This window comes from Salvia miltiorrhiza, chromosome 1, assembly GCF_028751815.1.
Source record: "Salvia miltiorrhiza cultivar Shanhuang (shh) chromosome 1, IMPLAD_Smil_shh, whole genome shotgun sequence".
Taxonomy (NCBI): domain Eukaryota; kingdom Viridiplantae; phylum Streptophyta; class Magnoliopsida; order Lamiales; family Lamiaceae; genus Salvia; species Salvia miltiorrhiza.
Window position 1 is genome coordinate 46,656,645 of NC_080387.1, and position 11,483 is coordinate 46,668,127.

Sequence of the window (11,483 nt, forward strand, 5' to 3'; positions counted from 1 at the left end):
ATCACGAACTTTGTTTAAAATCCATTTTCCCCATGAACTTTAAAAATTCCACAGATTATCAAATACTTTCAAAACTGTTCAAACTCCCCATACCAACTTTTATGATAATTACAAGCCTACCCTATATTCATATAAAATTATAAAAAGACCCCCACATCTATTCAATATTTTTACAAAATAATAAAAGAACCCCAACATGGTATTATTCAGATTAAATTATTCTTATGAGTTTTATATATTTATTTATTTTTGATTTTTTAGTTTATTTATTTTTTCAAAAATTTATTTCTATTTTATTTATTTTCCAGATTATTTATTTATTTTCTGAATTTTAAGTTTATTTATTTATTTATTTTTGAATTTTAATTTTATTTATTTTCTGAAAATTTTATTTCTTTTTTATTTATTTCCAGTTTATTTATTTATTTTCTGAATTTTCAGTTTATTTATTTATTTTCGAAATTTTAGTTTATTTATTTTCTGAAAAATTACTTTCTAGTTTATTTATTTTTCAGTTTATTTATTTATTTAATGAATTTTCTGTCTATTTATTTATTTATTTATTTATTTTCGAGTTTTCAGTTTATTTATTTTCTGAAAAAATGATTTCCAATTTATTAAGTTTTCAGTTTATTTATTTCTTTTTTGAATTTTCAGTTTATTTATTTATTTATTTTCGAATTTTCCAGTTTATTTATTTTCTGAATTTTCAGTTTATTTATTTATTTATTTTCTAATTTTTTTTTTCAGTTTATTTATTTATTTTATGAATTTTCACATCATTATCTATAAATAAATAAACTGGAATTTTTTTAGAAAATAAATAAACTGAAAATTTGAAAATAAATAAATAAATAAACTGGAAAATTCGAAAATAAATTAATAAATAAACTGAATATTCAGAAAATAAATAAACTGGAAAATTCAAAAATAAATAAACTGAAAATTCAGAAAATAAATAAATAAACTGAAAAACTTAATAAATTGGAAATCATTTTTTCAGAAAATAAATAAACTGAAAACTCGAAAATAAATAAATAAATAAATAGACTGAAAATTCAGAAAATAAATAAATAAACTGAAAATAAATAAAATAGAAATAAATTTTTCAAAAAATAAATAAAATGAAAATTCAAAAATAAATAAATAAATAAACTTAAAATTCAGAAAATAAATAAATAATCTGAAAAATAAATAAACTATAAATAAATTTTTCAAAATATAAATAAAATGAAAAATCGAAAATAAATAAATATATAAAACTCATAAGAATAATTTAATCTGAATAATATCATGTTGGGGTTCTTTTATTATTTTGTAGAAATATTGAATAGATGTGGGGGTCTTTTTATAATTTTATATGAATATAGGGTAGGCTTGTAATTATCATAAAAGTTGATATGGGGAGTTTGAACAGTTTTGAAAGTATTTGATAATCTGTGGATTTTTTAAAGTTCGTGGGGAAAATGGATTTTAGACAAAGTTCGTGATATTACACGCAATTAACCCTTTATTTAATATAGCATTCAAGCATTTTCACGAGCTTTTAATTAGCAAACCCTGAAGAATTATTACAGTTTCGACAATTTTATCCTGAGGGATTTTATATGTCAAATGTCACTCAACTCACTTACACTGACCTCTCCCATCAGCCACCCTACCCTGCTGCAGACACCCTACCACCCCAATTTCAATTTCCAGCCATGCCTAAGGATATGCTGTCAAATTCCTTTGCTTAAACACGTTCAAGCCAATTTCAGTTGGCATTCTCAATATCCAAGATTTCAGATTTTCTCTTCCGCAGCAGGAATTCAAGTGCAGAGCCAATCACCCCAGATTTCATACGAATTTCCTAAAGGTGCCATTTTTAACTCCCTATTCGCCCTACTTCACATTCATCTAAGAAACCCAGATCATGTTATGTGTGAAGAATTTCAACTGCCCAACAAGAAAAACACGCATACATACATTACATTTGCACTCTGTTCATAGATGCATATATTTACATTCAAGCAGTTCTGTTTTCAAAGAAAAGAAGAGTAGAAAATGTTTTGAAGCATGTTTGCTGAAAAATGGAGTCTTGAGCTTTGTCCATGTCTGTCGAGTCTGGGCAGAAGGTCGACGGCGGTGGCTCGGCGCCACTGTCGGTCTGACCGGAGAAGAGAGAAGGTCGGGGGGTGAGAAGAAGGGAAGGGTGTTGGGCTAGGGCTTGAGGGTTGGGCTTGAGTTTTGGGCCGAGGCTTGGGCTGTAGTCATTTATTTATTTACCTGCTTGGGCTTAGTTTTATTCATGTATTGGGCCTTTGTTTTATTTTTGTGGGCTGCGAAATTTTTGAAGTTGGCCCTTACATTTAATTATTTTGGGCAGTCCATATTTTAATTAATTAGACTTCTTTGAGTTTGATTAATTATTTTAAAAGACTAGTTTTCATAATAATATTAAATTATTATTATGTGCATATTTTAAGTAATTACTTATTATATGCTAAGCATAACATGATATTGCATTTTATTTTGCAATAAGAGTATTCAAGTATTTAATTGGTTTTAATTATAATTCCAATTATTAAAGAAAGATGAGTATTTAATAATTTCAAGTTTAAACATTTATCAATTTTATCATAAGATACTTTATTTTTATTTTACTACTCCCCCGTCCCATGAAGTATGACCCATTTCTTTTCAGCACGAGAATTAAGAAATTGATATTTTGTGTGTTAAATGTAGTAGGTGAAAAAGTGAAAAGGTAAATAAATAATTATTTTTTTGCCATTTTTAGAAACAAGTTAAGCTTCCTGGGACAAACTAAAAAGAAAATTGTGTTATGCTTCGTGGGACGGAGGGAATATAAGATAAATCTCTAAAAAGAAAGATAAACCAGTTTATCACTAGTGAATCCCAATCGAACAATACTCATATTCTTCACTATTTAATAATTACAAATTCATTTTATGGAAAAAAAAATACAAATTCGTAATTTATTAGGGGTAATCTTTAACCAAATAAATTTCATTAATTTGTGTGCACAAGGCTAGAATAAATGTTAGTTTAGTTTTAGCGTAAAAATGTTAGTTTTGTTACTTTCTTGATGCTGTTATTACTACTAGTAAGATTTACATTTTTTTTATTAACTATAACTTCATAATTTATTAGTATAATCTTCTTAATTTACGTGCATAAGATTAAAATAACATACAAGATAATAATAATAATAATAATAATAATAATAATAACTTTATAAAGAAAAAACAACGCAACTGAAATTGGAATACGAGTAAACTTGAGTAACAAGACTTTAATTAAAGGGGTTATGGTTTTAAAACAAAAGGAACACGACGAACTTCGAAAAAAAGGAACTTGAGTTAGTCTTGGGTCAGGCGGGTCTGACCATCAGACCAGGTCAGGCGCGGGTCAGGGCGCGGGTCGGGCGCGGGCTTACGGGTTTGGGCATGGGTTGGGTTGGGTGCATATATAAAGTAATCATTGTTTTGAAGAAAAGTAGTAATCAATCTGAACAATTGTAATGTTTCAAAACATTACATTTCTTCATATGAATAATTACTTTTTTTCTATTTTTTTTCATTTATTTCTATTTTTTTAAATATTACATTTATTCATATAAATAATTATTTTTTCTCTAATTAAATAATGAATACTAAACCTTAATGGAAATATTTACTTTTATTTATCCTAAGATATACATTTGTATGCACAAATGTATACTTATGTCAATATAAATATTTCCTATCATTCAATATTTTTCTACAACCTAAATCCTGAATACTAAACCCTAAATAATCAATATTAAATCCTAAACACTGAATACTAAACCTTAAACCTTGAATATTAAACCCTAAATAATGAATACTAAACCCTAATGGGAATGTTAAACCCTAAATAATGAATACTAAACCCTAAACCTTGAATATTAAACCATAAATATACATTTATTTGATCAAATAACGAAAAGTACAAATTATAATGAATAAAAGTAACAATTATCGTGAACAAATGTAATAATTTAAAAACATTACATTTCTTCATAATAATAATTACTTTTTATTATAACAATAGTTACTTTTTATGATTTAGGTGGGGAGGGAGGCCCGTGCCGGATGATTGCACAGACAGTCGGTGGAAATGGTTCAAGGTACACAATAAAATCATTTGAAATATCTCAGTTTGCTTGATCATATCCTACTATTGATTGGTTTTTCTAATAGTTTTATTTCCTTTTTCTTGTTTGCAATCTGTTGTGAATAGGGCTGTCTAGGTGCTTTAGATGGCACCTACATAAATGTCACAGTTAGCAATATGGATAAGCCAAGATATAGGACTCGGAAAGGCTAAATATCTACAAACACCCTAGCTGTTTGTGACCGGAACATGAAGTTTGCATATGTCCTCCCTGGATGGGAAGGCTCAGCAGCAGACTCTAGAATATTACGTGATGCTTTGAATCGAGACAATGGCCTTAAAGTGCCTAAGGGTATTGCAAATTCTGCCATAATTTTCCTCTATCAATATGTGTATTTCACCTTGCCTCATGCATGATATATGGCTTCTTGTTTAAATCTAGGGAATTACTATTTGTGTGACAACGGTTATGCAAATAGTGAAGGGTTCCTAACCCCTTACAAAGGGGTTAGATATCATTTGAAAGAGTGGGGTCCGACAAATGCTAGACCACAAAATAAGGAAGAGATATTCAATTTGAAGCACAGTAAGGCACGAAATGTGATTGAGCGAGCATTCGGAGTTATGAAAATGAGATGGGGTGTTCTTAGAAGCACTACATTTTATCCAATTAAAATCCAAAATAGGCTTATCATGGCATGTTTCTTAATTAATAATTTTATTCGTTCGGAGATGGCCGTTGATCCAATTGAACAACAATATGATTTGTTAAATGGAGAAGTCCAAGCCATAGCTGATGGTGAAGAGTTGGTTGACACGGTTGAGTCTTCTCCGGAATGGAATGCTGCGAGGGATAATATAGCACAAGGAATGTGGAATGAATATATAAATGCCATCTAGTTGTGTAATTTGTAAGACTCCATTTTCTTTTCATTTTGATGCTATTGTTATATGTTGCAACTTCTTAATGCTATGGTTATGATGCATTTAAAATTGGTTAATTTGTCAATTATTTTTTTCGTTGTGTAGGTGCTTATAGGATGGACCCGTATGTGAATGCTCCTCGTTGCTCGTGTGGAAATGGGTATTTGATGTGTGCCGGGAAACAAGCCGCAAACGCTGGAAATGGCCATTGTCTTAGTTCTTCTTGGCTTTATGCTATGTTTATTGTTAGGCAAAAATGGTCTGATGTGCGGGTATTAGAACTTGTTGTGGATTTAGGTTTTTTGATGAACTTAAATCTTGGTATGGATTATGTATTCTGATGCTTTGAAAACTGATGTATTTTGGATACAAATTATGTTTTTTGAATTTATTTGTCCTGGATACGAATTATGTATTTTGGAGTGGAAGCATTCTTGATTTCTGGGATGACATTTCCTTAGCTTACCTTTCACTCTTTTGTAGCGTCTGTGTTTACGGATGGAGTATAAAAACCTTAGAACTACAAAGATATGGATTTTCTTGATAGCATGAATCATGGTGATTTCAAAGTCGAACTTCCAAACAGTTTGGATAAACTGCAATCTGAACTTTGATAGTCTGTTTCGACAAGAATATTATACTCAAAAATCTTGAAATTTTTACAGTATGTAGTATGGAGTGTTGTTGACGTTCATGCAAATTTTCAAGTCAATTGGATAATGTTTACTACAGTTTTAAAATCGAAAACTAATACAGCCTATTGCTGTCAACTTATTCGGTGTGACAGATATGATCTGTCTTTTTCAGTATGATCCTGTTGAAGAATACCTTTGAACTTTTTATAGTGTCGAATTGAAGATGTTAAGGACCCACACACCAAATTTCAGATTTATTTGACAACGTTTGTTATATTTTTAAAATCCAAACTTTTTGTTGACAGAAACTGCCAAATATGGTAGACGATAGGAAAACAGTTATATCTCTCAAATCACTTGGAGTTTTTCAACACACTTTTTTTTAATTTAAACTAGACTCACAGAGGTTTCTATTCATATAAAATTCAAACCCTGTATGTTTTTGTATTAAAGCAGTTTTTTGTGTAAAATTCAATCAGTGCAGTAATTTTTTGTGTAAAATTCAATCAGTGCAGTAATAGGAAGGGATGACATTTCCTTAGCTTACCTCATTTTCTATGAAAACTATCTTTTCTATTGCACTGAACAAGATCAATACAAACAGGAGCGGTTATGTAGATCAAATTACTACACATGTTGCTTTTCACATAAGTAATTACTACACAAGTTAAATAGATCAAATTACATGAAAACAAAAAAATGCATTCCACAAATATGTTCAACATATATTCGAATAATTCATAAGTTAAAAGCTAATCTTCCACAAGATCATAATCAAAATATGCCGAATAATTCATAACTAAATTCCCAAATATGTCGAATAATTCATAACATAGGCAACATTCACATAAAAAAAGGGATAAAATGCGCATAGGCATTTGCAAGAATGTTTGCCAACAAAATGCAAAGTTAAAACATAAGAATATGCAAAAAAACCAAGGACAAAACGACACCAAAATCCTATTGATTCAAAGCTAGTTGTATCTCATTGCGAGAATACGCAGCACATACTGTTCCTTGGCTTCATCAGGTAGGCTGGTGAAGATGTCAAGCTTCTCCACTTCCTTAGTAATCAACTCACAAGCGTCAAATTTGTCATTGAGAGACAAAGCTTCAAAGCGGCTTAACTGTGCAAAAATTTCCTTTCTCGCCTTCGAAAGATCAAAGTCGTAGCCAATTCTGCTAGCTATGGTCTCGAGCCTCTTGTCAGTGGTGCGATTGATTTCGACCAATAGCTCATGCATTCCAGGCAGATTATCATTCACCTTCCTCTTCTTAGAGGCCCCTCTTGAAGTTGCTTCCCCTTTTTGATTTTGACTCACACTGTCCTCCGATATATCTTCCGAAAAAGCATCATCTAGTTGCACATGGTAGCTTTCATCAATATGGGGTTGAGTCAAATCTGGATTGCGGTGAAGGTCATTCACAGCATCCATCACATCCTCGGCGTGCTCGCCCGTCGCCCTATCCTTGCCAAAAATCAGACTCCAATCATCTAAGTGAGGCCAACTTTTGAACCTCATCAACCTAGCATTTGCATCGCACTGAAAAAAAAAACAAAATTCGTAACCTCAAGTGTCACAAACCCATATGAAATCAGAATTAAAAAATCCATATGTATATACCCATGTTTACCTTCACGATTTGTTGCCATTGATCATCATTGCACTCAATCATGTGGGTTCCTTTGAGATTGAAGCCAACTCCACTCCTGTTTAGGATAGCGGATAAGGAGTAGTAGTTCTTTTTCCAGGCAGTTGTCTTGGAGTTGATATGGGGCATCCCCTTCAAATCGGTATTTGGGAATTCCTTCCTCATGGCATCCTCCAACTTATTCAGGTAACCTGCTCGGAAACCATTATCAGATTTCCATCCCTGCACCACTAAATCCTTCAAAGCCGCAAGTAAAACCTCTTCCTCTCTCATGGTCCAACTCCGACGAGTCTTATCGGTTTTGTTGCCACGAGCACGAACCATGTCACTGTTGCCTATGTAATGGAATATAGATATCCCAAATTCAACCAATGTATATGTCAGATTAATAAAAGCCCTTGTTTTATGTTTTTTGCTTAACACAAAACATCACAACACCACAAACAAATACTAGTTCAGCAAAATATCAAAATGCCATCAAATAGAACAGAACATAAGATAAAATATACAAAAACTACGGCTTAATGATATTTCACAAGAAATCAGCCTCATATTTGCGAAACTAAAGCAAAGAATACTACAAGATTTGTCATCAGTTCCAAATGATTCTGAATCTAGCAAAAATTCATAACACATTGAAATAATCACTATAGAGTAGAAGAACTTACCTTGCATCGCAGAGCTCATTGTTGCGCGAAAAATGACTTGGAAGAATGAAAAACACAACATTGATTTGAGGATATAAATAGCGCCAAAAAACCCTACACTGATTTGGGCCGCGCGAAAATCTGGAGTGATGAAAAAAACCCTACACTGATTTGGGGCGCGCGAAAATCTGGAGTGATGAAAAAAACCCTACACTGATTTGGGGCGCGCGAAAATCTGGAGTGATGAAAAAAACCCTACACTGATTTGGGGCGCGAGAAAATCTGGAGTGATGAAAAAAATCCTACACTGATTTGGGGCTCGCGAAAAATCTGGACTGACGAAGAAAATCCTTCGCTGATTTGGGGCGCGCGAAAAATTGGAAAGATGAATCGCCAAAAAATGGGGTATAAGAATCGCCAAAAAATGGGGGCATCATAGTACTTTCGAAAATATAATGGGGGTATATTCATCAATTATATTTGTTATCCGATGTTTTACCGTTTGAACCAAACATGCGAAATACTTATCAAGGCATTTATATATTGCGAATCAAACACAAATATACATTAGTAAAGTGGGCTTAGCCACGAAAGATAACCAGATTTAGTATATGTGAGCATAAACTACCTAACTAACCAAACACGTACTAAATCCTAAACACTGAATACTAAACCTTAAACCTTGAATATTAAACCCTAAATAATGAATACTAAACCCTAATGGGAATGTTAAACCCTAAATAATGAATACTAAACCCTAAACCTTGAATATTAAACCATAAACCCTAAACCTTATTACTCGTAAGTGAGCCATAAATAACTATCACAATGCAAGCACATATGATTAATGTAATGTGATGCACATAGAAATTCTCTCAAAATAAAATTCTATACATTACATCCATAATGAAAAGATTAACTAGAATGTCAACGCTCCTAATAATAAAGATTCTATTAAAACAAAACGGCGCAGTCATAAGTGCGAGATAAACAGAAACATATACTTTAGCTTTTTTTGAAGGAAAAAAAAAACTAAAATATCATGGCGACTATGATTTGATTTCTCAAAATGACTATATGCCACAGGTATGATCCCTCCCTTCTTCATTGAATTTTCTATTTCGATATATATTTTTTCTTTAATAAGTATTTTATTTCAAAATTTAAGTGTTTAATTATGATATTTTTCTTATTATATTATTATTGTATTTTCATAATATGGTAATTAATTGTAAGTCGTGTTTATTATGATAATTGATAAATCTATGAATATAAACTTTTTTTTAATTAACTTTTTTATTTTTAATAGTATGTCTGATTCGATAGTTAACAACGCTTAATAGAAAACTGAGTAAGAATTCGTTAACATATTGCGCTTACCAGATGTATAGTTAATATCACTTAATTAATAGAAAATAAAGTAAGGATTTGTTAACATACTGTACTTATATACTAGGGATATGTTTGATGGGTTTATATGCGGGATAAATTAAATTAATACAGCTTTGTGTGGTGTTTGATATTATATGATATTAGTATGGTCAACTCCCACTTAATCCCACTTGTATGTATTATTTTGTAGGAATAACTCACACTAATACCCCCTCCCCCTCCGATAAGTTTAGTACCGCGAATCTGGATTAAAATTTTGCTACCCTTCATCACTCTAATCGATGCAATTGCCCAAACCCTAGTTCCTCACATCATTTTCTCCCTCCTGCGATTTTCGTCTCTGCCGCCCACGACTCCTATATGCAAATTGGGTGAAGCCCATTCCACATCCTTTTCCGATTTCCATCTCTTCCGTTTTTTTGAGGCGACAGCGGCAGGCTTCGCTTATCGTCGGCGTCAAGGTCAGAGATTTGAAGGTGCGTTGGGGATCCTCGTTGGGGGCTCGTGAATCGTCTTCTATTTTCAGGTCAGAAACATTGTAGACTTTATTTTACAGTTCTGGAGAAATGGCTGCAACAATGGAGGATGCAGTTCTGGAGATATGGCTGCCGAGAGCGGCTGTTTGTATTCCTTGCATAGATGAGAGTGAAAGGCCCAACGGTTTGTATTATGAGGAATGGGCTTTGATGAAGGATACCCATGGTATATGAGGATAGTTTTGGTATTAGAAAATATAATCCAACTTAAACATATGGATATCAAACACAATATAGGATTAATTAGCCATGATATCAAACACCCATCAAATAGTAGAAATCCATAATAATCCACACTAATTTCTCTGGATAACTTTAGTCCTAATTAATCCTAAACTTTAACGGGCCCTAGATGTATAGTTAAACGACGATTAATAAAAAATGAAGTAAGTATTCGTTAATATATTGCGCTTACTAGATATAAAAAATAAAATAAAAATTGTACGTTATAGTGCGCTAAATACAATGAATGCTGCATACCAATAAACAGATATTTACATGTGGCATTTAATGAAGTCCTATACAGAGTGTGGGAGACACAAAGGTTGTAATTTCTTATGCAAGAAAAGCCTACTCATTATAAATGAATTTAAATTGAGCTTCGTCGAATTTAGGTCAGGGTGCGTTCCAACCTGAAAAGACTAATTAATAAACAAAGCAATTTGGGTCAACGCATTAAATTAACAAATCTAATTCATTTAAAATTTCCTCTTAATTAACTCTTTGTGTTTTATATCTTATTTATGGAAAATCATATTATTATTATTATTATTATTATTATTATTATTATTATTATTATTATTATTATTATTATTATTATTATTATTATTATTATTATTATTATTATTATTATTATTATTCGTTGTGTTTTATAATACTCCCTTCGTCCCATATATAAGCTTGTGTTTTTTTTATGGATGTCCTAAATATATAGACTTGTTTTCTTAAAAAGTACTAATGCTTTTTCACTTATTTTCTATCATATCCCTATTTAATTCTTTAATTTACTTCAACTTTGATTCTTCATTAAATAATAAATATGGGCATATTACAAAGTTTATTGAGTGAAAATTTAAAATACTTTATTCCTTAAGTTATACATGAAAAATGTCCTCTTTTATACACATAAGAGCATCATATGCCATATTATTTAAATACTCCCTCCGTCCGCCAAAAGTATTCCACAATTACTATATTTGGCGTCCGCAAAAAGTATTCCACTTTCCTTTTTAAGGCATGGTCCCACCATCCACCTTTATATTTTATCCTTACAAACACTCTTTATTTACAAAAAACCCACCCCAAATTCAAACTCAACCACACATCTCATAAAGTGGTGGGACCCTTTTTCCACTACATCAACATCATCTCCAATTTTATTAATCTCCGTGCCCAGCCAAAGTGGAATATTTTTGGCGGACGGAGGGAGTATCATTTGATGTTGATAAGTTTGCTTGGTTTTTTGTGAAAGTCTTACACATTTGATCGATTTGACAGCTTTCGGTCATAAAAGTCAACGAGTTAACATCTATCAGTCAAGAACTCATCTGACCGGTGGG

The 11,483-nt window shown here is 31.6% G+C and overlaps 2 protein-coding genes across 2 annotated transcripts; one reads left to right on the top strand and one right to left on the bottom strand.

The window, feature by feature from the left end:
• Window positions 1–4,153: 4,153 nt before the first annotated feature.
• LOC130987124 (uncharacterized) lies at window positions 4,154–5,457 on the top strand. The gene is made up of 3 exons (XM_057910741.1): window positions 4,154–4,489; window positions 4,580–5,048; window positions 5,167–5,457. Exons 1-2 carry the CDS (start codon window positions 4,387–4,389, stop codon window positions 5,035–5,037), a joined length of 561 nt encoding a protein of 186 aa, XP_057766724.1. The 5' UTR covers window positions 4,154–4,386; the 3' UTR covers window positions 5,038–5,048; window positions 5,167–5,457.
• A 1,213-nt stretch (window positions 5,458–6,670) lies between these two features.
• Window positions 6,671–8,587, bottom strand: LOC131008935 (uncharacterized). The gene is made up of 3 exons (XM_057936059.1): window positions 8,018–8,587; window positions 7,332–7,684; window positions 6,671–7,240 (listed from the first exon to the last, which is right to left on the bottom strand). Exons 1-3 carry the CDS (start codon window positions 8,076–8,078, stop codon window positions 6,671–6,673), a joined length of 984 nt encoding a protein of 327 aa, XP_057792042.1. The 5' UTR covers window positions 8,079–8,587.
• Between the last annotated feature and the right edge of the window lie 2,896 nt (window positions 8,588–11,483).

What these genes read in the sequence shown, in the direction of transcription:
- LOC130987124 (XM_057910741.1), top strand. Translation starts at nt 4,387, where the DNA reads ATGAAGTTTGCATATGTCCTCCCTGGATGGGAAGGCTCAGCAGCAGAC. An exon ending in TGGCCTTAAAGTGCCTAAGG is followed by an intron (nt 4,490 to 4,579) that starts GTATTGCAAATT and finishes GTTTAAATCTAG; the next exon opens with GGAATTACTATTTGTGTGAC.
- LOC131008935 (XM_057936059.1), bottom strand. Translation starts at nt 8,078, where the DNA reads ATGTTGTGTTTTTCATTCTTCCAAGTCATTTTTCGCGCAACAATGAGC. An exon ending in AATGAGCTCTGCGATGCAAG is followed by an intron (nt 7,685 to 8,017) that starts GTAAGTTCTTCT and finishes TCCATTACATAG; the next exon opens with GCAACAGTGACATGGTTCGT. An exon ending in AATGGCAACAAATCGTGAAG is followed by an intron (nt 7,241 to 7,331) that starts GTAAACATGGGT and finishes TTTTTTTTTCAG; the next exon opens with TGCGATGCAAATGCTAGGTT.